Source organism: Scomber scombrus, chromosome 12, assembly GCF_963691925.1.
Source record: "Scomber scombrus chromosome 12, fScoSco1.1, whole genome shotgun sequence".
Classification (NCBI taxonomy): domain Eukaryota; kingdom Metazoa; phylum Chordata; class Actinopteri; order Scombriformes; family Scombridae; genus Scomber; species Scomber scombrus.
In genome coordinates this window covers 30,093,694-30,118,693 of record NC_084981.1, presented here as the reverse complement: position 1 = coordinate 30,118,693, position 25,000 = coordinate 30,093,694, and the positions used below count along the sequence as shown (strand labels likewise).

The following is a 25,000-nucleotide window of genomic DNA, read 5'->3' as shown; positions in this document are numbered from 1 at the left end:
GCGTGTCTGTCGTCTCTGCAGGTTCAGGCCATCCTGGAGGCCTGGCTGCACCCCACCAACACCTCCTGCAGGAGTCCTCTGCAGACCCTCGGCTCCTCTCTGTCCGGCTGGGTGGCTCCTGAGGAGGAGAAGGCCAGCAGGGAGGAGCACAGCTCTCAGTTCAAGCCTCCCTCCTCCTCCCTGTTCCAGCTGCCTCTGGATCCAGAGCTCTGGGTGCTTCCAGAGAAGAGCTGCAGTACTGCTCCGAGCTCAGTGGCTCCGTCCAGCCCGGCCGAGGAAGAGGAGGATAAATGGCTGCTGAGGAAGAGGAGTCAGGCTCAGGTAACAGCCTCAGGTTCACTCTAGCATTTACAGACTGTTACCCGTCTGTTTCCCGCCTGTTTGCTGACTGTTTCCTGTTTCCTGTCTCAGGAGCGGATGGCCTCCGTCTGTGATTTGTTCTCGTGTATGAAAGTGGGCGGAGACAAAGAGAAATGGCTCCACAAGGCTCCCATACAGGTGAGAACAGAACACCTGTTAGCTCGCCTGTTAGCCACCTGTTAATTGCTAGTTTCCTTAACGAGCTCATTAACTTTTCGTTTCAGATGTGATGAAGACGAACGCTCTGATTCGTCCGGATGTTTCTTCTTCTCTCCGCCACTTTATCGCTGATCAGCGCACACGATGACATCATCATCACCGCCTTCTTCCTGTGACATCACCGCCGCTCACCTCCAATCAGGATCAGGGACAGCCAAACGAGGGCGGAGCTAATTAGTTAATTAAATGTATCTCGCTAAGAATGATTAACAGCTCCCAGCATGCAGTTTGTAACAGCTGATCCTGACAGGAAGTGAGGGGGCGGAGTCACGTGGGTGGGCGGGGCTAATGTTAGCTAAAGTAGCTTTTTATTTTAATCAAATGTATTTTAATCTTTAATCATTTAACGCTCGTTCCTGATTGGTGGAATTTCCCTCCATTGTTTTTTTTTTTCCCTCCTTTTTTCTCTGAAGCGTCTGATTGGTTGGTTTTCTCCCATGCTCACCTGCAGAGTTCTACTACCTGTCCAGGCTGCCGGCTGCTCGCATCACTTCCTGTTGCCTCTCAGCTGATTCAGATTTTTTTTGTGACAGTCACTTCCTGTTTCCTGTATTTTATTTTATTTATCTGAAAGTTTGTAGAAAGATACTACATTTCCCAGAATGCCTTGCGCGGAGGCAGCCGGCAGCCCGGTCACATGACTCTGCAGGTCAGCTGTGATTGGTGCTTTATTTTGAAGGGGGGGCGGGGCTTCTATCATATAGAGCTGTGATGTCATCAGTACTCACCTTCTGCTGTGATTCTCTACAGTAATAAAAAACTATGACATAATCTCTGTGTGTGACATCATCTCTGTGTGACATCATCATTTGACGGAAATATTTTAGGATCATTTCTGTTATTTAAAATATAAAATTACGAAATATATGAATTATTTAAAATAATATAGAAAATATAAAATAAATTATTTTTAAATTACTTAAAATATAACATTTTAAAATAAAATTAAAAATATAAATTATTTAAAATATAAATATAGAAAATATAAATTATTTAAAATATAAAGAATTATAGTAGTACTGCATACATATGCTAGGTAAAAAGCTATAAAGAGTAAAATGTAGTTAATATTTAGAACGATATATTTGTCATGATTGGAACATTAAGACAGGTTTGTGCAGCGATCCTTTTCTTTATATTTTAATTCTCCAACATTTAACTCAGGTGTGATGATCCTCTGGAGAAACTCCTGTGTTGCCTCCCAATTCTCTTAAATTGCTTCCATGTTTCCTTCACTTGCATCTTATCTTTACGTCTTAGTCCTGCTCAGCGTGGAGTCATGGAGACGACTGGAGGAGACGAGAGAAGTGAGACTTTCCTCTGAAGCGTTTGTGTAAGCAACGTTTACCAGAGTTTATCTCCACATGTTCACTGTGCTGATACTAATAAAGGTTCAGAGTGATCACTGACAGAGCAGCAGTGTTTTCTCTCTGCAGCCTGTTAGATTATATTATATTATATCTGTTTAACAGACACCTGCACATTGATAACAACCTGCATTCCTGCTGTGTGTCTACTGTGATCAGAGACATATGAACCATTCCTGAAAGAAGAGGATTGGGGCGTCCTTCAAAATGGTGTTTTGGACCAACTTCCAGTTGAGTTGAGGAGTGAGAAGCAGCCGTGGTCCTCTACCAGCAGGAGCCTTGTGGGTGGAGTTGGCTCATCATGGAGATTCAGCTCACCTGGACTGAGCACCTTCTATATCAGCTGGTGGCAGTCAGTCACTTGGCCTTTCTCCTCTGACTTCCAACACATGGTTTTTGTTTCATTTATTTTTTAGGTTATGTACAATAAATGTCTGGTCTCCCCTATTTTGTCCATCCGTGAGCTGGATAGTGAAACATGTCACAGAGTCAGAACTCAACAGTCAGATTCAACTGTGGAAACAAAGTCCTGATTACCTGGAAACTCTGACTGTTTTTAAAGACAACAAACAGATACTATCTGACCGGCTGTAGGTTCATAACGCACCAAAACCTGTTCTGTTACTTTATGATGTGACTTGTGTACAGACTGTGTTCATATATTTACTGCAGTATTCTGTAAAATTAAGAAATCTGTGTGTTTGTGACTGTGACAGTCAATAAATTCTCTGTTTGTACTTTAAACTGAGTTAATAAAGTTTATGCACACACACACACACACACACACACACACACACAAACGACTTTGTGTAAGGAAGGGGTTAGGAAGAAACAGGGAGGGACTAAAGGTGAAAGTCTGTTCAAAATAACTGCCAAAGCAGACATTCAGATTTGAAATAGCGATCCTAAAATTCCAAATTCTGAGTTACAGGAAGAAAATAATGAAATATTTCTGCACAAAAAGTATACAATAAACAAGATAGTCTGACTGTTACACACACGCACACACACACACACACACACACACGTGACTTCCAGTAAAGAGGAAGAAACAGACAGGAAGTTAAATTTGAAAGTATTCAGTCAGACGCCATTTCACAGTCATCAGAGCAGAAGGAGGAAAACAGCAAGTCTGAGGCAGGTGAGTGTTAATATCAGGACTGTAAATAATGATTACTGTCATTATTGATCAATCTGATGATTATTTATCACATTAATTGTTTAGTTGATTAAAGTGTGTCAGAACAATATGAAATGACAGAGTTTGAGGTGTTGAAACGTTGTTTCCTGTTGTTGGTTTCCTGGTTTGTGCGTCCTCACAGCGATGTAACGTGACTCACTGCTGCCTCTAAATAGAGAGAAGTCACAGTTAAGAAGCACACACATGTTTATCTGAAGTCTGTTTGTTGGATTTAAACCAGAGTCAAAGTTTCTCTTTGTGATGACTAGAAAACACACATGGTTGTAGTTAAAGTCATGTAAACTAATAAGAAGCTACTAAGTTGAGAGGCAGGACTGGGTTCATTATACTGTGTATGTGTGTGTGTCTCCAGTGTTACTGGTTTACCTCTCAGACTCCAGAAGATGAAGAAAGAGGAGGAAGAGGAGGAAGAGGAGGACGGAGCAGAGTCTGTAATATCCAGCTGTCTGTCTATGAAGAGTGACCGGTCTAAAGGTGATGTTCCAACCTTCAGTAATGAACCTGGACCCTCAGACACAAAGTAAGAGACTGTTTCTACTGTAAACTGACCTGAAGATGATTCAGTTTAATATCATTTGATAATCTACATTACAACAATATTTGTTTTATAATTCTGTGAGTTTGTAAAAATTCAGTCACTAATATCTTTGTTCTTTGAGCATTGACTGCATTATTTCTTTATTAAGACTTTGTTTGTAGAGTTCATGGTGAATTTGAAGTTTAGTTTTTCTCCACTTACGCTCTGCTTTCCTGCATTCTGTTTTCAAAGCCTTTACCATCATAGTGGTCCTCCATGGTGTTTTGCTGCTCAAGGTGGTCTTAGTTTTAATAGGTGCAACAGCATCCATGACATTTGAGATTTTCCAGTTAAATTTATCCAGGAGTTCATCAACTGACTCTGGACTCACAGCTGGTGACATAGCTATAGCCTCCATAAACTTTGCACTGGTATTCTCATTTATGTACCTTCTCCTAACAGACACAGAGGTTAACTGAACATTTGGAATGATCTGTAAGTCAAAGAACACACAGAAATGATCAGAAAGAGCCAAGTCCTTAACATCAACAGAAGAAATGTCAACACCTTTAGAGATAACCAGATCCAGAGTGTGTGTTGGTCCTTTCACATGTTGCAAGAGGCCAAAAGTGTGAAGTAGAGCAGAGAGTTCTTTGGCATTACTGTCCATGTTAATGTCTATGTGAATGTTAAAATCCCCTGTTATGATAAAAAAGTTGTAGTCAGTGCAGATAACTGACAGCAGATCAGCAAACTCATCAATGAATTTTCCTGAGTATCTTGGAGGTCTATAAATGATTAAAAAAATAACTTTTGGATCACCTTTTAATAAAAAACAGAGATATTCAAAAGAGCTAAAATCACCTAATGTAATTTCCCTGCATTGAAATACAGATTTAAAGATGGCAGCAACTCCCCCGCCTTTCTTACCAGTTTGGCACTTGTTCATAAAACTGAAATGTGTTGGTGCTGCCTCATTGAGAATAGCACAACAGCTAGATTCAGTCAGCCATGTTTCACTAAGAAGTAAAACATCTAGATCATAGGTCATAATGACGTCATTAACTAACAGTGATCTGATATTGAGTAGAGCTAATCTTGTGGAGATAACAGGAGAGACTGGTATATTTCGAGGTTGACATGCTATACTTAATAAATTGGCAGATTAAATTTAATCCTTTTTTATTTCTCACCAGTTTAACGGTTTAAAGTTACCTGTCATCACAGGAATTGAGAAGGCTGAACTCCATAGGGCCCTGACTTTTCCTGGGGGAGAACATTATTGGTATGAGTATTGCAGCCTGGACCCGGTACATATCAGTCAGACTCACAGATGATCTGAGTCAAAGGAGGTGGGGGGGCTCGTGACTTTTGGGTGATGGTTGTTTCCAGCGTGGTGGAATGGGAGGAACGGGACCAAGAGGGAGGTTGAGGGGAGAAAATATGGGATTTGGGCGTGATGTGAGTTGGCAAGGTAATTCATCCTGTTGGTGAAATCCAGAAGTGGGGAGTCCAGACTGAGTGGAGAGAATGAAAGGGAGACTCCTTGTGTTGGGGTAAGGATGGTGACGCTAGAGCCTCTCTCTGGGTGTGCTGTCTTTCTAATGAAAAGATGCATTATGAAGATATTTAGCAGAGCTCTCTGTTCAGCAGCACAACACAAAAGAGCAGCAGTCTGTTATTTTTCACTAGTGGACTTTTCTGTTTGGCTCAGTTTCCTCCTGCTTATTTTTCCTGACTTTTAATGGCTCAGAGTAGCTTAAAGGAGCCTGTGGAGTTTTCTTGTTAACAGACTAAAGTCATGTTCACATTGACTTACTTACCAAAACACATTGTGTGTCTCCTTGTGGTCTAACTAATGTGTTGAATCCACTTCCCTCCTCATCAAACATCTATTAAAAATCCTGCATTGTTCACATCCTTGTTTACTAGCTCACAGTCTTCTTCTTCTTCTTCTTCTCTGCCTTTGCTGACACATTGTTGTTTCTGTTGGCCTCCACTAATGTCATGTGCCATAAAGAATGTGTTCATGTCCACAGAGAGAGGAAGAGGAGGGTTGTTTATGTGGAGGAGCAGCTGTCCTGCTGTTCTTTGTGTCAGGACGTCCTGAAGGATCCAGTCTCTACCAGCTGTGGACACTGGTTCTGCAGACAGTGCACCACCTCATACTGGGACCAGTCTGCTTCATCAGGAGACTCCTCCTGTCCCCAGTGTGCAGAAAGATCCAGAACCAGACCTGGACTGCAGACAGACAGTCAGACCAGCACTGTACAAAGTAAGACTGAAGATCTGTCTGCTGATGTCATCATCTCTGAAAACAGGACAGGAATCTACCTCCTCTATCCTACTGAACATTAACAGTCACACTGATTTCTGTTTCATTCTACCTTTTTTCTTCTCTTTCAGCAGAAAGTGGTCTGCAGGAGGTTTTAGATGAACATCAGATCAGTCTGAGCAGCACATGTGAATGTGTGACTCAAGGAACTGATGAAGCAGGAAGTGAAATCCTCCTCATCAGCATCTTCACTGAGGTCCACATCACAGAGGGACAGAGTGAAGAGGTTAATACCCAACATGAGGTGAGGCAGCTTGAAACAGCTTCCAAGATGAAGACCCTCCATGACGCTCCAATCAAGTGTCAGGACATCTTTAAAGTCTTACCTGACCAACAGAAACACATCAGAGTGGTTCTGATGAACGGCGTCGCTGGCGTTGGAAAAACCTTCTCAGTGCTGAAGTTCACTCTGGACTGGGCACAGCGCTCCAACAACCAAGATATCAGTCTGCTGATTCTGTTCTCATTCAGGTCGCTGAACTTGATCAAAGATAAGCAGTACAGTCTGCTCATGCTGATCCATGTTTTCTATCCAACATTACAGAAGCTCACAGCAGAGAAGCTCGCTGTCTGTAAAGTTCTGTTCATCTTTGACGGTCTGGATGAAAGCAGACTTTCACTGGATTTCAACAACAGTGAGGTTGTGTCTGATGTCACACAGAAGTCATCAGTCAGCGTGCTGTTGACAAACCTCATCAAGGGGAAGCTGCTTCCCTCGGCTCTCGTCTGGATAACTTCCCGACCTGCAGCAGCCAATCAGATCCCTCCTTCATGTGTGGACAGGGTAACAGAAGTACGAGGCTTCACTGACCCCCAGAAGGAGGAGTACTTCAGGAGGAGATTCAGTGATGAAGAGCAGTCCAGAACAATCATCTCACACATCAAGACATCCAGGAGCCTCCACATCATGTGTCACATCCCAGTCTTCTGCTGGATCACTGCTACAGTTCTGGACCACATGTTGACTACAGACCAGAGAGGAGAGCTGCCCAAGACCCTGACTGACATGTACTCACACTTCCTGCTGGTTCAGACAAAGAGGAAGAAGAACAAGTATGATGAGGGACATGAGACGAGTCCACAGGAGCTGACGGAGGCTGACAGGAACCTTCTTCTGAAGCTGGGGAGGTTGGCGTTTGAACAACTGGAGAAAGGAAACATCATGTTCTACCAAGAAGACCTGGAGCAGTGTGGTCTTGATGTCACAGAGGCCTCGGTGTTATCAGGAGTTTGTACAGAGATCTTCAAAAGAGAGAGTGTGAGTTTCCAGAAAACAGTCTACAGCTTTGTTCATCTGAGCGTTCAGGAGTTTCTGGCTGCAGTCTACATGTACCACTGTTACACCAGCAGGAAGACAGAGGTACTGAATGACTTCCTGGGAAGATACTACAGTTACACATCTCTGGATGACTTCCTGAAGGGAGCCATGCTGAAATCTCTGAGAAGTAAAAATGGCCACCTGGACCTGTTTGTCCGCTTCCTTCATGGCCTCTCTCTGGAGTCCAACCAGAGTCTCTTAGGAGACCTGCTGGGTCAGACAAACAACAGTCCAAAAACCATCCAGAGAATCATCAACAACCTGAAGGAGATGAACAGTGATGATATCTCTCCTGACAGAAGCATCAACATCTTCCACTGTCTGATGGAGATGAACGACCGCTCAGTACATCAGGAGATCCAACAGTTCCTGAAGTCAGAGAACAGATCAGAGAAGAAACTCTCTGTGTTTGACTGCTCAGCTGTGGCCTACATGCTGCAGATGTCAGAGGAGGTTCTGGATGAGTTGAACCTGAAGAAGTACAACACATCAGCGGAGGGACGACGGAGACTGATCCCAGCTGTGAGGAACTGCAGAAAGGCTCAGTAAGTCCAGATGTGATTAACATTATAAATCAGTGTACATTAGTAGTTTAGTTCTTCAAATATAAATAATATAAAATTCTTATTCTTGTTTAAATAGTGCTCTACTTGTTTATAGATGAAATAACATGTCAGTTATATTTAGTCTCAGATGTTCTTGAGCTGTTTAAATGTTGTGAGTTTAAATAATGTTGATGTTTCAGTTGGTTGTTTCTAGCTGTTAAGTTAATGAACAGTTATTCTATTTATTTCTAGTAATTATTGGATTTTACAGTTTTTTCTTCTATTTCTCTTCCTTTGGGTGTTGGAGGCTTCATTCAAACCTGGTGAAACACATGAAGGACTTTAGAGGTTGTGGTTGAGGTTTTATTACAGCAGCATTTTATCACAACATATATCAGTATTTTACAGTTATCAGTGAATAAAGTTATTATTATATGATATATAATCATACATACAGGTAATACCTGATTTTACTCAGCAGGCTTTAAAATAAGATCTGAATCATTTTTATCTGTTTCTGAATTTAACTGTATTTATTCTATTTCTTTTTGTATGTACATTTTTATTTTTTGACACACACACACACACACACACACACACACACACACACACACACACACACACACACACACACACACACAGCACAGTGAGACAGCATCAGCTGAACTGGGAGTGTTCTGGTAGCTTACTGGTCTGTGCTTTGATTCTGGTGGTGGACCTTTGTTGCATGTCATTCTCTGTCTCTCTCTCCTCTTGTTTCCTGTTTATCTCTCAACTGTCCATTAAAGGAATAAAATGCCTCAGAAAACAAAGATGATCTGAACCACTGATGTGAAGATCAAATGTTCATTAAAATAGTGAATGTCAAACTGTTTGATCATCAAATGCATGAAGTAAATATGAAGTGTCCTCTTTCATGATAACATATGTTGTAATATATGTGTCATTACAGACTTATTAACTGTGGACTCTCAGAGACTCACTGTGAAGTTGTGGCCTCAGCTCTGAAGTCCAACCCTCATCTGACAGATCTGGACCTGGGCTACAACAAGCTGTCTGATTCATCAGTGAAGCGTCTGTCTGCTGGACTGGAGAGTCCAAACTGTAGACTGAAGACTCTGGAGTGAGTTGACTGACTGTAGCTTTGGTAGATTTATTTCTATTTATTAAATTCAAATTCTTCAGTGAAGTTTCAAATGTTTGGTTCATAATTTTCAGGATTTGCTGAACACAAATGTGTAGAATGTAAATGTTTTCAGGAATTTAAAATCCAGTCTTGTTGTGAGTAAAAATGACTTCCAGAGTTGAAACTAATATGAGGCTTCAGCAGTCTGAGTTCCACATATCAAGTAAGTATGTTTGTGTTTCTTCAGTGTTTCCTTGCTGAGCTGCAGTGGAGGGATCCAAACTCAAAGAGGGAATTTAGTTCTAAATATTCTGAAACTTTGAGTCACACAAATCAAGTGTGAGTCTACCAGACTGTCAAAGCCTCATATTAGCTTCAACAGGTGTGACGATACATTCAGCTCACGAAAACAAGACAACATGATAATGGGTTCTGAAGAACGAGACGAGACGAAATTTTAACTGTATTTGAGAGAGAACGTGTGCTGCTTTATGCAAATGTATGTTTATTATTACTGAAACAATCCAGCTGATACAGAGACTCTGCTGCTGCTCCCCAAAGGCAGACCACACTACATCATTAACAATAGAGACACATGAACAACTCTACAAGAAACACACTTTCAGCTAAATTGGTGTCTGCAGCCTGCAGGTGGGTTAACACTGTGGAGGACGAGGGTCTGCCTTTGGTGAGCAGGAGGAGGTCTCTCTGTATCAGCTGTATGCTCGGCCAGCTGCTGCTATTTGAGACTCAACGTACTCCGCTGAAAACTTAGTTCACATCCACAATGAATGTAAATAACTTTGGTGTTGTGTATAGAACATCTGGCAGGGCTTTGAAGCTGAATTTACCTTCATAAGACTCTTTTCTTTCTCCATTTCTGCTTATTATCATAAACGTTACTGCTGCATCGCTTCCTTATTTCCAAACTACAGGCGGGGACAAGGGTCAAACTCAACCTGAGTGTGTTAATAGTGCGTCAAAAACATAGTGCAGTTAAAATGAATTAACATTAATGTGTTATTATTGTGTTAACTTTGACAGCTCTAGTTGTAACTAATTATCTTGTAATGAATGTCACTTCAGTTCTACTGTCTAAGTATGAACTATCATATATGCCATACACAGCACTGTAAAAAGCCCCCCCCCCCCCATATAGATAGATATTTTATGATCATTTGGTATTTATGGAAATAATAACCATTATTACCAATAATTAAGTACGAAGTATAGAAACAGTTCTAGTATATAAATATAAATTAAATAAAGAATCAAATTATCACAAATTATAACTTATTGCTAATAAAAAACATGAATCCTATCACACAAATACACAAATAGAACAACACACTTATAAATATTGTTATAATTTGGTAGTGTGACTCATTTTACTTTTTGCATCATGAGGCTCCCATAGCTGCTCCTCCTCCCTCAGACTATCAGTGTAGAGACCTTAGGCCCCCCCCCCCCCCCCCCCACTACTGATTGAGATCTTCTCAGCAGAGGACACACACACACACATATACACACCAACACACACACACACACATATACACACCAACACACACACACACACAAATAATGTGTAAATGTTGATGTTTCAGTTGGTTGTTTATAGCTGTTAAGTTAATGAACAGTTATTAGGGCCCAAGCACTACAGGTGCGAAGGCCCTATTGTAATCGTAGAGATTATTATTATTATAGAAAACAAACGCCTTTTAGACAGCCTAAACGTGCCCCAAAACTCACGAAAATTTGCGCGCCCATCAGACTCGGCGAAAAATTCGATATTTTATGGTCCGCCAAAATGGCCGTCGCAAAATGGCTCAATAGCGCCCCCTAACGAATATAAAAATATGACAGATTGATGTACATGAATGAAATTTGGTATATATAAATGTATCATGTCTAACGCACAAAAAAGTCAGTGGGACCCATGACGTCACTCCAACAGGAAGTCGGCCATTTTGAAAAATATGTGCGATTTTGGCAATTTCCACGCCCCGTACTTTAACGAACTTGTCCTAGGGATTTAATCCGACCAACTTCAAATTTGCACGGAATCATCTTGACACATTGTAGATGAAAAGTTATCAAAAACTTTCTGATTAGGGATTCGGTTTGGACGTGGCGGTGCCGACAATTTCCTTCGCCATTCGATCCTTCGCCAAAAAGCAGGAAGTCCTTATAACTCCTACAGACATCGTCCGATCTACACCAAATTAATCACGCATGTAGAGGGTACCGCCCTGAACACGTCTATGCATCAATACTGTGTTAGCTCCATAGCGCCACCTACTGGATACAAAAGCGCACCATAGAAAATCCCAAAAAAAATTGAGCCCTTCAACTCAGATTGACATATATAAACGAAATTTGGTACACATATGTATTATGTAAAGACGCACAAAAAAGTCTCTTGAACCCATACCCTCACTCCAACAGGAAGTCGGCCATTTTGAAAAATATGTGCGATTTTTGCAATTTCCACGCCCCGTACTTTAACGAACTTGTCCTAGGGTTTTAATCCGACCAACTTAAAATTCACTCAGAAACATATTGAAACATTGGAGATGAAAAATTATCAAAAACTTTTTGATTAGGGATTCGGTTTGGGCGTGGCGGTGCAGACAATTTCCTTCGCCATTCGATCCTTCGCCAAAAAGCAGGAAGTCCTTATAACTCCTACAGACATCGTCCGATCTACACCAAATTAATCACGCATGTAGAAGGTCCCACCCTGAACATGTCTATGCATCAATACTGTGTTAGCTCCATAGCGCCACCTACTGGATACAAAAGCGAACCCTAGAAAATCAAAAAAAATTGAGCCCCTCAACTCAGATTGACATAGATAAACAAAATTCGGTACACATATGTATTATGTAAAGACGCACAAAAAAGTCTCTTGGACCCATACCCTCACTCCAACAGTAAGTCGGCCATTTTGAAAAATATGTGCGATTTTGGCGATTTCAACGCCTTGTATTTGAACGAACTCCTCCTAGATATTTAATCTGACCACCTTCAAATTCACTCAGAAACATCTTCAGACATTGGATATGAAAAGTTATCAAAATCTTTTTGATTACTGGTTTGGTTGCTTCGTGGTGATGTGAGGAATTTTGATGTTTCGCCATTAAACAGGAACTGCTGGCCAAATGGCGGCACTGCACCCCGTAGAAGATTAAGGAAATTGAGCCCCTCCCTCTAGATTGACGTAGATGAACAAAATTTGGTATATATATGTATTGTGTAAAGACGCACTAAAAAGTCTCTTGGACCCATATCCTCGCTCCAACAGGAAGTTGGCCATTTTGAATCGGATTTGCGATTTTGGCGCTGTTTGTTACCATTTGAATTAGAAGATGCGTCGCGCCAAGTCTCGCTCATTAGTGGCGTGGCGAGGGAGCTTGGGCCCGGTCATCGCTGCTCGCAGCTTTAATTCTATTTATTTCTAGTCATTATTGGATGTTACAGTTTTTCTTCTATTTCTCTTCCTTTGGGTGTTGGAGGCTTCATTCAAACCTGGTGAAACACATGAAGGACTTTAGAGGTTATGGTTGAGGTTTTATTACAGCAGCATTTTATCAGAACATATATCAGTATTTAACAGTTATCAGTGAATAAAGTTATTATTATATGATATATAATCAGACATACAGGTAATACCTGATTTTACTCAGCAGACTTTAAAATAAGATCTGAATCATTTTTTTATCTGTTTCTGAATTTAACTGTATTTATTCTATTTCTTTTTGTATGTACATTTTTATTTTTTGACACACACACACACACACACACACACACACACACACACACACACACACACAGACACACACACACAGCACAGTGAGACAGCATCAGCTGAACTGGGAGTGTTCTGGTAGCTTACTGGTCTGTGCTTTGATTCTGGTGGTGGACCTTTGTTGCATGTCATTCTCTGTCTCTCTCTCCTCTTGTTTCCTGTTTATCTCTCAACTGTCCATTAAAGGAATAAAATGCCTCAGAAAACAAAGATGATCTGAACCACTGATGTGAAGATCAAATGTTCATCAAAATAGTGAATGTCAAACTGTTTGATCATCAAATGCATGAAGTTAATATAAAGTGTCCTCTTTCATGATAACATATGTTGTAATATATGTGTCATTACAGACTTTGGGACTGTGGACTCTCAGAGACTCACTGTGAAGTTTTGGCCTCAGCTCTGAAGTCCAACTCCTCCCATCTGACACATCTGGACCTGGGTGGAAACAAACTGTCTGATTCATCAGTGAAGCTTCTGTCTGCTGGACTGGAGAGTCCAAACTGTAGACTGGAGACTCTGAGGTCAGTTCACTGACTGTAGCTTTGGTAGATTTATTTCTATTTATTAAATTCAAATTCTTCAGTGAAGTTTCAAATGTTTGCTTCATAATTTTCAGGATTAGCTGAACACAAATCTGTAGAATGTAAATGTTTTCAGGAATTTAAAATCCAGTCTTGTTGTGAGTAAAAATGACTTCCAGAGTTTAAACTAATATGAGGCTTCAGCAGTCTGAGTTCCACATATCAAGTAAGTATGTTTGTGTTTCTTCAGTGTTTCCTTGCTGAGCTGCAGTGGAGGGATCCAAACTCAAAGAGGGAATTTAGTTCTAAATATTCTGAAACTTTGAGTCACACAAATCAAGTGTGAGTCTACCAGACTGTCAAAGCCTCATATTAGCTTCAACTGGTGTGACGATACATTCAGCTCACGAGAACAAGACAACATGATAATGGGTTCTGAAGAACGAGACGAGATTTTAACTTTTTTTAAAGAAGAGTTCAATGATTAAATATTTGACTGGAATAATAATCCTTTATTTAACTGAAGGTTAAAAAAAATGCAAAACAATGCAGGTGCATTTTGAAATGTTGTAACTCAGGCTGTCAGTCTATTAAAATATTTAATCATGATTAATCGCAAATTAAACGCACATTTTGTATTTGATCTAAATATGCTTTAAAGGGATATTTTTTAATATAAGTTTTTAATACTCTTACTAACATGAGAGAGAACATGAGCTGCTTTATGCAAATGTATGTTTATTATTACTGAAACAATCCAGCTGATACAGAGACTCTGCTGCTGCTCCCCAAAGGCAGACCACACTACATCATTAACAACAGAGACACATGAACAACTCTACAAGAAACACACTTTCAGCTAAATTGGTGTCTGCAGCCTGCAGGTGGGTTAACACTGTGGAGGACGAGGGTCTGCCTTTGGTGAGCAGGAGGAGGTCTCTCTGTATCAGCTGTATGCTCGGCCAGCTGCTGCTATTTGAGACTCAATGTACTCCGCTGAAAACTTAGTTCACATCCACAATGAATGTAAATAACTTTGGTGTTGTGTATAGAACATCTGGCAGGGCTTTGAAGCTGAATTTACCTTCATAAGACTCTTTTCTTTCTCCATTTCTGCTTATTATCATAAACGTTACTGCTGCATCGCTTCCTTATTTCCAAACTACAGGCGGGGACAAGGGTCAAACTCAACCTGAGTGTGTTAATAGTGCGTCAAAAACATAGTGCAGTTAAAATGAATTAACATTAATGTGTTATTATTGTGTTAACTTTGACAGCTCTAGTTGTAACTAATTATCTTGTAATGAATGTCACTTCAGTTCTACTGTCTAAGTATGAACTATCATATATGCCATACACAGCACTGTAAAAAGCCCCCCCCCCCCCCATATAGATAGATATTTTATGATCATTTGGTATTTATGGAAATAATAACCATTATTACCAATAATTAAGTACGAAGTATAGAAACAGTTCTAGTATATAAATATAAATTAAATAAAGAATCAAATTATCACAAATTATAACTTATTGCTAATAAAAAACATGAATCCTATCACACAAATACACAAATAGAACAACACACTTATAAATATTGTTATAATTTGGTAGTGTGACTCATTTTACTTTTTGCATCATGAGGCTCCCATAGCTGCTCCTCCTCCCTCAGACTATCAGTGTAGAGACCTTAGGCCCCCCCCCACTACTGACTGAGATCTTCTCAGCAGAGGACACACACACGCACGCACATACACACACACACACACACACACACACACACACACACACACAAATAATGTGTAAATGTTGATGTTTCAGTTGGTTGTTTATAGCTGTTAAGTTAATGAACAGTTATTAGGGCCCAAGCACTACAGGTGCGAAGGCCCTATTGTAATCGTAGAGATTATTATTATTATAGAAAACAAACGCCTTTTAGACAGCCTAAACGTGCCCCAAAACTCAAGAAAATTTGCGCGCCCATCAGACTCGGCGAAAAATTCGATATTTTATGGTCCGCCAAAATGGCCGTCGCAAAATGGCTCAATAGCGCCCCCTAACGAATATAAAAATATGACAGATTGACGTACATGAATGAAATTTGGTATATATAAATGTATCATGTCCAACTCACAAAAAGTCAGTGGGACCCATGACGTCACTCCAACAGGAAGTCGGCCATTTTGAAAAATATGTGCGATTTTGGCGATTTCCACGCCCCGTACTTTAACGAACTTGTCCTAGGGATTTAATCCGACCAACTTCAAATTTGCACGGAATCATCTTGACACATTGGAGATGAAAAGTTATCAAAAACTTTCTGATTAGGGATTTGGTTTGGGCGTGGCGGTGCAGACAATTTCCTTCGCCATTCGATCCTTCGCCAAAAAGCAGGAAGTCCTTATAACTCCTACAGACATCGTCCGATCTACACCAAATTAATCACGCATGTAGAAGGTACCGCCCTGAACACGTCTATGCATCAATACTGTGTTAGGTCCATAGCGCCACCTACTGGATACAAAAGCGCACCATAGAAAATCCCAAAAAAATTTAGCCCTTCAACTTAGATTGACATATATAAACGAAATTTGGTACACATATGTATTATGTAAAGTCGCACAAAAAAGTCTCTTGAACCCATACCCTCACTCCAACAGGAAGTCGGCCATTTTGAAAAATATGTGCGATTTTTGCAATTTCCACGCCCCGTACTTTAACGAACTTGTCCTAGGGTTTTAATCCGACCAACTTAAAATTCACTCAGAAACATATTGAAACATTGGAGATGAAAAGTTATCAAAAACTTTCTGATTAGGGATTCGGTTTGGGCGTGGCGGTGCAGACAATTTCCTTCGCCATTCGATCCTTCGCCAAAAAGCAGGAAGTCCTTATAACTCCTACAGACATCGTCTGATCTACACCAAATTAATCACGCATGTAGAAGGTCCCACCCTGAACATGTCTATGCATCAATACTGTGTTAGCTCCATAGCGCCACCTACTGGATACAAAAGCGAACCCTAGAAAATCAAAAAAAATTGAGCCCCTCAACTCAGATTGACATAGATAAACAAAATTCGGTACACATATGTATTATGTAAAGACGCACAAAAAAGTCTCTTGGACCCATACCCTCACTCCAACAGTAAGTCGGCCATTTTGAAAAATATGTGCGATTTTGGCGATTTCAACGCCTTGTATTTGAACGAACTCCTCCTAGATATTTAATCTGACCACCTTCAAATTCACTCAGAAACATCTTCAGACATTGGATATGAAAATTTATCAAAATCTTTTTGATTACTGGTTTGGTTGCTTCGTGGTGATGTGAGGAATTTTGATGTTTCGCCATTAAACAGGAACTGCTGGCCAAATGGCGGCACTGCGCCCCGTAGAAGATTAAGGAAATTGAGCCCCTCCCTCTAGATTGACGTAGATGAACAAAATTTGGTATATATATGTATTGTGTAAAGACGCACTAAAAAGTCTCTTGGACCCATATCCTCGCTCCAACAGGAAGTTGGCCATTTTGAATCGGATTTGCGATTTTGGCGCTGTTTGTTACCATTTGAATTAGAAGATGCGTCAAACCAAGTCTCGCTCATTAGTGGCGTGGCGAGGGAGCTTGGGCCCGGTCATCGCTGCTCGCAGCTTTAATTCTATTTATTTCTAGTCATTATTGGATGTTACAGTTTTTCTTCTATTTCTCTTCCTTTGGGTGTTGGAGGCTTCATTCAAACCTGGTGAAACACATGAAGGACTTTAGAGGTTGTGGTTGAGGTTTTATTACAGCAGCATTTTATCACAACATATATCAGTATTTTACAGTTATCAGTGAATAAAGTTATTATTACATGATATATAATCAGACATACAGGTAATACCTGATTTTACTCAGTAGACTTTAAATTAAGATCTAAATCATTTTTATCTGTTTCTGAATTTAACTGTATTTATTCTATTTCTTTTTGTATGTACATTTTTATTTTTTGACACACACACACACACACACACAGCACGGTGAGACAGCATCAGCTGAACTGGGAGTGTTCTGGTAGCTTACTGGTCTGTGCTTTGATTCTGGTGGTGGACCTTTGTTGCATGTCATTCTCTGTCTCTCTCTCCTCTTGTTTCCTGTTTATCTCTCAACTGTCCATTAAAGGAATAAAATGCCTCAGAAAACAAAGATGATCTGAACCACTGATGTGAAGATCAAATGTTCATCAAAATAGTGAATGTCAAACTGTTTGATCATCAAATGCATGAAGTAAATATAAAGTGTCCTCTTTCATGATAACATATGTTGTAATATATGTGTCATTACAGACTTGATGACTGTGGACTCTCAGAGACTCACTGTGAAGTTTTGGCCTCAGCTCTGAAGTCCAACCCTCATCTGACAGATCTGGACCTGAGCTACAACAATCTGTCTGGTTCATCAGTGAAGCGTCTGTCTGCTGGACTGGAGAGTCCAAACTGTAGACTGAAGACTCTGATGTGAGTTCACTGACTGTAGCTTTGGTAGATTTATTTCTATTCATTAAATTCAAATTATTCAGTGAAGTTTCAAATGTTTGGTTCATAATTTTCAGGATTAGCTGAACACAAATGTGTAGAATGTAAATGTTTTCAGGAATTTAAAATCCAGTCTTGTTGTGAGTAAAAACGACTTCCAGAGTTTAAACTAATATGAGGCTTCAGCAGTCTGAGTTCCACATATCAAGTAAGTATGTTTGTGTTTCTTCAGTGTTTCCTTGCTGAGCTGCAGTGGAGGGATCCAAACTCAAAGAGGGAATTTAGTTCTAAATATTCTGAAACTTTGAGTCACACAAATCAAGTGTGAGTCTACCAGACTGTCAAAGCCTCATATTAGCTTCAACAGGTGTGACGATACATTCAGCTCACGAGAACAAGACAACATGATAATGGGTTCTGAAGAACGAGACGAGATTTTAACTTTTTTTAAAGAAAAGTTCAATGATTAAATATTTGACTGGAATAATAATCCTTTATTTAACTGAAGGTTAAAAAAATGCAAAACAATGCAGGTGCATTTTGAAATGTTTTAACTCAGGCTGTCAGTCTATTAAAATATATAATCATGATTAATCGCAAATTAAACGCACATTTTTCATTTGATCTAAATATGCTTTAAAGGGATATTTTTTAATGTAAGTTTTTAATACTCTTACTAACATGAGAGAGAACATGTGCTGCTTTATGCAAATGTATGTTTATTATTACTGAAACAATCCAGCTGATACAGAGACGCTGCTGCTGCTCCCCAAAGGCAGACCACACTACATCATTAACAACAGAGACACATGAACAACTCTACAAGAAACACACTTTCAGCTAAATTGGTGTCTGCAGCCTGCAGGTGGGTTAACACTGTGGAGGACGAGGGTCTGCCTTTGGTAAGCAGGAGGAGGTCTCTCTGTATCAGCTGTATGCTCGGCCAGCTGCTGCTATTTGAGACTCAACGTACTCCGCTGGAAACTCAGTTCACATCCACAATGAACGTAAATAACTTTGGTGTTGTGTATAGAACATCTGGCAGGGCTTTGAAGCTGAATTTACCTTCATAAGACTCTTTTCTTTCTCCATTTCTGCTTGTTATCATAAACGTTACTGCTGCGTCGCTTCCTTATTTCCAGACTACAGGCGGGGACAAGGGTCAAACTCAACCTGAGTGTGTTAATAGTGCGTCAAAAACATAGTGCAGTTAAAATTAATTAACATTAATGTGTTATTATTGTGTTAACTTTGACAGCTCTAGTTTTAACTAATCATCTTGTGATGAATGTCACTTCAGTTCTACTGTCTAAGTATTAACTATCATATATGCCATACACAGCACTGTAAAAGCCCCCCCCCCATATAGATAGATATTTTATGATCATTTGGTATTTATGGAAATAATAACCATAAATACCAACAATTAAGTACGAAGTATAGAAACAGTTCTAGTATATAAATATAAATTAAAGAATCAAATTATCACAAATTATAACTTATTGCTAATAAAAAACATGAATTCCTATCACACAAATACTCAAATAGAACAACACACTTATAAATATTGTTATAATTTGGTAGTGTGACTCATTTTACTTTTTGCATCATGAGGCTCACATAGCTGCTCCTCCTCCCTCAGACTATCAGTGTAGAGACCTTAGCCCCCCCCACACACTACTGACTGAGATCTTCTCAGCAGAGGACACACACACACACACACACATATACACACACACACACACACACACACACAAATAATGTGTAAATGTTGATGTTTCAGTTGGTTGTTTATAGCTGTTAAGTTAATGAACAGTTATTCTATTTATTTCTAGTAATTATTAGATTTTACAGTTTTTCTTCTATTTCTCTTCCTTTGGGTGTTGGAGGCTTCATTCAAACCTGGTGAAACACATGAAGGACTTTAGAGGTTGTGGTTGAGGTTTTATTACAGCAGCATTTTATCACAACATATATCAGTATGTTACAGTTATCAGTGAATAAAGTTATTATTACATCATTTATAATCAGACATACAGGTAATACCTGATTTTACTCAGCAGGCTTTAAAATAAGATATGAATCATTTTTATCTGTTTCTGAATTTAACTGTATTTATTTCATTTCTTTTTGTATGTACATTTTTATTTTTTGACACACACACACACACACACACACAGACACACACAGCACAGTGAGGCAGCATCAGCTGAACTGGGAGTGTTCTGGTAGCTTACTGGTCTGTGCTTTGATTCTGGTGGTGGACCTTTGTTGCATGTCATTCTCTGTCTCTCTCTCCTCTTGTTTCCTGTTTATCTCTCAACTGTCCATTAAAGGAATAAAATGCCTCAGAAAACAAAGATGATCTGAACCACTGATGTGAAGATCAAATGTTCATCAAAATAGTGAATGTCAAACAGTTTGATCATCAAATGCATGAAGTAAATATAAAGTGTCCTCTTTCATGATAACATATGTTGTAATATATGTGTCATTACAGACTTTATTACTGTGGACTTTCAGAGACTCACTGTGAAGTTTTGGCCTCAGCTCTGAAGTCCAACTCCTCCCATCTGACAGATCTGGACCTGAGCTTCAACAAACTGTCTGATTCATCAGTGAAGCTTCTGTCTGCTGGACTGGAGAGTCCAGACTGTAGACTGAAAACTCTGAGGTGAGTTCACTGACTGTAGCTTTGGTAAATTTATTTCTATTTATTAAATTCAAATTCTTCATTGAAGTTTCAAATGTTTGGTTCATAATTTTCAGGATTTGCTGAACACAAATGTGTAGAATGTAAATGTTTTCAGGAATTTAAAATCCACAGTCTTGTTGTGAGTAAAAATGACTTCCAGAGTTTAAACTAATATGAGGCTTCAGCAGTCTGAGTTCCACATATCAAGTAAGTATGTTTGTGTTTCTTCAGTGTTTCCTTGCTGAGCTGCAGTGGAGGGATCCAAACTCAAAGAGGGAATTTAGTTCTAAATATTCTGAAACTTTGAGTCACACAAATTAAGTGTGAGTCTACCAGACTGTTAAAGCCTCATATTAGCTTCAACAGGTGTGACGATACATTCAGCTCACGAGAACAAGACAACATGATAATGGGTTCAGAAGAACGAGACAAGATTTTAACTTTTTTTAAAGAAAAGTTCATTGATTAAATATTTGACTGGAATAATAATCCTTTATTTAACTGAAGGTTAAAAAAATGCAAAACAATGCAGGTGCATTTTGAAATGTTTTAACTCAGGCTGTCAGTCTATTAAAATATATAATCATGATTAATCGCAAATTAAACGCACATTTTGTATTTGATCTAAATATGCTTTAAAGGAATATTTTTTAATACTCTTATTAACATGGGAGAGAACATGTGCTGCTTTATGCAAATGTATGTTTATTATTACTGAAACAATCCAGTATCCAGCTGATACAGAGACTCTGCTGCTGCTCCCCAAAGGCAGACCACACTACATCATTAACAACAGAGACACATGAACAACTCTACAAGAAACACACTTTCAGCTAAATTGGTGTCTGCAGCCTGCAGGTGGGTTAACACTGTGGAGGACGAGGGTCTGCCTTTGGTGAGCAGGAGGAGGTCTCTCTGTATCAGCTGTATGCTCGACCAGCTGCTGCTATTTGAGACTCAACGTACTCCGCTGGAAACTCAGTTCACATCCACAATGAATGTAAATAACTTTGGTGTTGTGTATAGAACATCTGGCAGGGCTTTGAAGCTGAATTTACCTTCATAAGACTCTTTTCTTTCTCCATTTCTGCTTGTTATCATAAACGTTACTGCTGCGTCGCTTCCTTATTTCCAGACTACAGGCGGGGACAAGGGTCAAACTCAACCTGAGTGTGTTAATAGTGCGTCAAAAACATAGTGCAGTTAAAATTAATTAACATTAATGTGTTATTATTGTGTTAACTTTGACAGCTCTAGTTTTAACTAATCATCTTGTGATGAATGTCACTTCAGTTCTACTGTCTAAGTATGAACTATCATATATGCCATACACAGCACTGTAAAAAGCCCCCCCCCCCCCATATAGATAGATATTTTATAGATAGATAATTTAAGTATTCATGGAAATAATAACCATTAATACCAACAATTAAGTACGAAGTATAGAAACTGTTCTAGTATATAAATATAAATTAAATAAAGAATCAAATTATCACAAATTATAACTTATTGCTAATAAAAAACATGAATCCTATCACACAAATACACAAATAGAACAACACACTTATAAATATTGTTATAATTTGGTAGTGTGACTCATTTTACTTTTTGCATCATGAGGCTCACATAGCTGCTCCTCCTCCCTCAGACTATCAGTGTAGAGACCTTAGCCCCCCCCCACACACTACTGACTGAGATCTTCTCAGCAGAGGACACACACACACACACACATATACACACACACACACACACACACACACACAAATAATGTGTAAATGTTGATGTTTCAGTTGGTTGTTTATAGCTGTTAAGTTAATGAACAGTTATTCTATTTATTTCTAGTCATTATTGGATGTTACAGTTTTTCTTCTATTTCTCTTCCTTTGGGTGTTGGAGGCTTCATTCAAACCTGGTGAAACACATGAAGGACTTTAGAGGTTGTGGTTGAGGTTTTATTACAGCAGCATTTTATCACAACATATATCAGTATTTTACAGTTATCAGTGAATAAAGTTATTATTACATGATATATAATCAGACATACAGGTAATACCTGATTTTACTCAGCAGACTTTAAAATAAGATCTGTATCATTTTGATCTGTTTCTGAATTTAACTGTATTTATTTCATTTCTTTTTGTATGTACATTTTTATTTTTTGACACACACACACACACACACACACACACACACACACACACACACACACACACACACACACACACACACACACACACAGACACACACAGCACAGTGAGGCAGCATCAGCTGAACTGGGAGTGTTCTGGTAGCTTACTGGTCTGTGCTTTGATTCTGGTGGTGGACCTTTGTTGCATGTCATTCTCTGTCTCTCTCTCCTCTTGTTTCCTGTTTATCTCTCAACTGTCAACTGTTACTATTGTTGATCTTAATGTTTAACAACTGAACCTAATTTATGTTCATACATAACTTACATCATGAAGTTCATTTTGTTTCCATGTTTTCATGTTTTTACTGAACAAAGTTTAGTGTGTAGTTATAAAAAATGACTGATTGTTAAAGAAAGTGTAGAAAATGTTCACTGTTAGTTGTTAAAGTGAACACACAAGTGTGTACACACAGACACACAGTAACACAGTAACACACACACAAAAACACACACACACACACACACACACACACACACAAAAACACAGACAAACACATACACACACACATACACACACACACACACACACACACTCTCTCTCTCACACACACACATACACACACATGTTCTAAACATCTACATTTAAATCTTCTTCAGCTCTGAACAGATTATGAAACATTTAATAATTTCAAACATGAACTTTGTTTTCTAAACTGACTTCATTTATTCTTTATTCAGATTGAGGTACTGCAGTTTGTCAAAGATCAGCTGTGATTATCTGGCCTCAGCTCTGAAGTCCAACTCCTCCCATCTGAGAGAGCTGGATCTGAGAGGAAACAACCTGAATGATTCAGACATGAAGCAGCTGATTGATCTTCAGCAGAGTCCAGACTGCAGACTGGAGACTCTGAGGTCAGTAGAGAGTTGGAGTCAGTCTGTGCTGCTTTCAGCAGTTTAGTATTAAACACAGTCAGTATCAAAGCAAAGATCCAGTATTTCCTGGTGAACCTTCTCAGTGCTGCTTTCCTCAGTGAAGCTGTGAGAGGAGAATGGTGACAGGCTTCAGGATTGGACAGAAAGACAGAGAGAGAGAGAACAGTCAGCCAATCAGATGAACCAGAAGCTTGTTGCGATCATGTGTTTGAGTTGATGTGAAGACGACTGTTGTTGTTGTGTTGCTGTCTGCAGGAAAAAAAGCTGGATTACAGCTGACAGCCTTACAAGATGTATAGAGACAGTGGTCCTCATCATCAAACTGTCACACCATCAAATCCGATCTCAAAGTGTTTGTTCTCTCATTTCAACACTAAACTATTGATCAGTTCATCTTTGTCAGAGCTCTAAGATCAGTCTGACTGCAGCCTGCAAATCACTGGCTCTGATTTCACACAAGCATCATTACGTTTAGTAACCATGTGGTCTTTATACAGACCAGAACCTCTGCTGAAGTCCAGGAATCACAGCAGCTGTTTAGCTGAGAGCTCTGACTGATTGTCATGTGATGATTTAACAGCAAGACAAATCCTCAAATCCCACAGAGACTCTGTAGCTTTAAACTTTGATAAGAGTTGACGTGTATCAGCAGTAAATCCATCAGTAAACTGATGAGTGAATGTCTCTGTTTCTGCAGTAATGATGTGTTCATGACTCTCAGCACTTTATTTCCTCTGTGTACTTGAGTGAAATCTGCAGAGGAAACACACTTGATAGTAAAAGTGTGTGCAGGTGTGTGAGCTTGGAGCTCAGTGTGTTCACTCCAACACGTTAACATGAGAGCTGAAAGGAAGCAAGCTACGCTGCACAGCTGTTCCACTTCTGGTCTGAACAGGACTGAAGTCCCTGCTGCTCTTTATACTGGATGTGCTGCATCACTGACTGACAGCTGATGAAGTGAGTCTCACTAAACACTCATTTATCTCCTCTGTTCTTTCTTCTTCTCTCATCAGATGGTGATGATCTCTGTCAGAGTGAGAGTGAACATCCAGGAGTGTTGAGAGAGGATCAGCTGGATCCTGATGATCCATCTGGAGTCTGGATCTGGATTTTTATTTACTCCATATGCTGAATATTGATTGTAGATTTTAAAACATTAGTGCTTTAATTAGTTTGTAGTATTTCACACTCAGAGTTGATAATTAGTTGTATTCTGTATATTTTTATGAGCATTAATTTTCTCATTTTTAATAATTATGGAGTTTACTATGAGAAGTTATAAGTGTAATGCCTATATGTATATAACTGATTGACTAGGCAGAATGTATTTACAAAAGTATGATAATCATATTTACTGTTTGATGGTTTTAAGATGACTTGATGTGTGTTTAGTTATTCATATTCACTGT

At 39.3% G+C, this 25,000-nt stretch overlaps 1 protein-coding gene and 1 pseudogene across 1 annotated transcript in view; both read left to right on the top strand.

Annotated features, from left to right (window-relative positions):
- LOC133991883 (nuclear receptor coactivator 4-like) overlaps positions 1-1,350 on the top strand; it is a 4,009-nt pseudogene extending 2,659 nt beyond the window's left edge.
- Positions 1-25,000, top strand: part of LOC133991866 (NACHT, LRR and PYD domains-containing protein 14-like) — a 721,507-nt gene that overhangs the window by 62,952 nt on the left and 633,555 nt on the right. Inside the window, exon 7 of the mRNA XM_062430456.1 lies at positions 23,397-23,570. Within this exon, the coding sequence (XP_062286440.1) occupies positions 23,397-23,570 (174 nt within the window). The remainder of the gene's footprint in view (positions 1-23,396; positions 23,571-25,000) is intronic.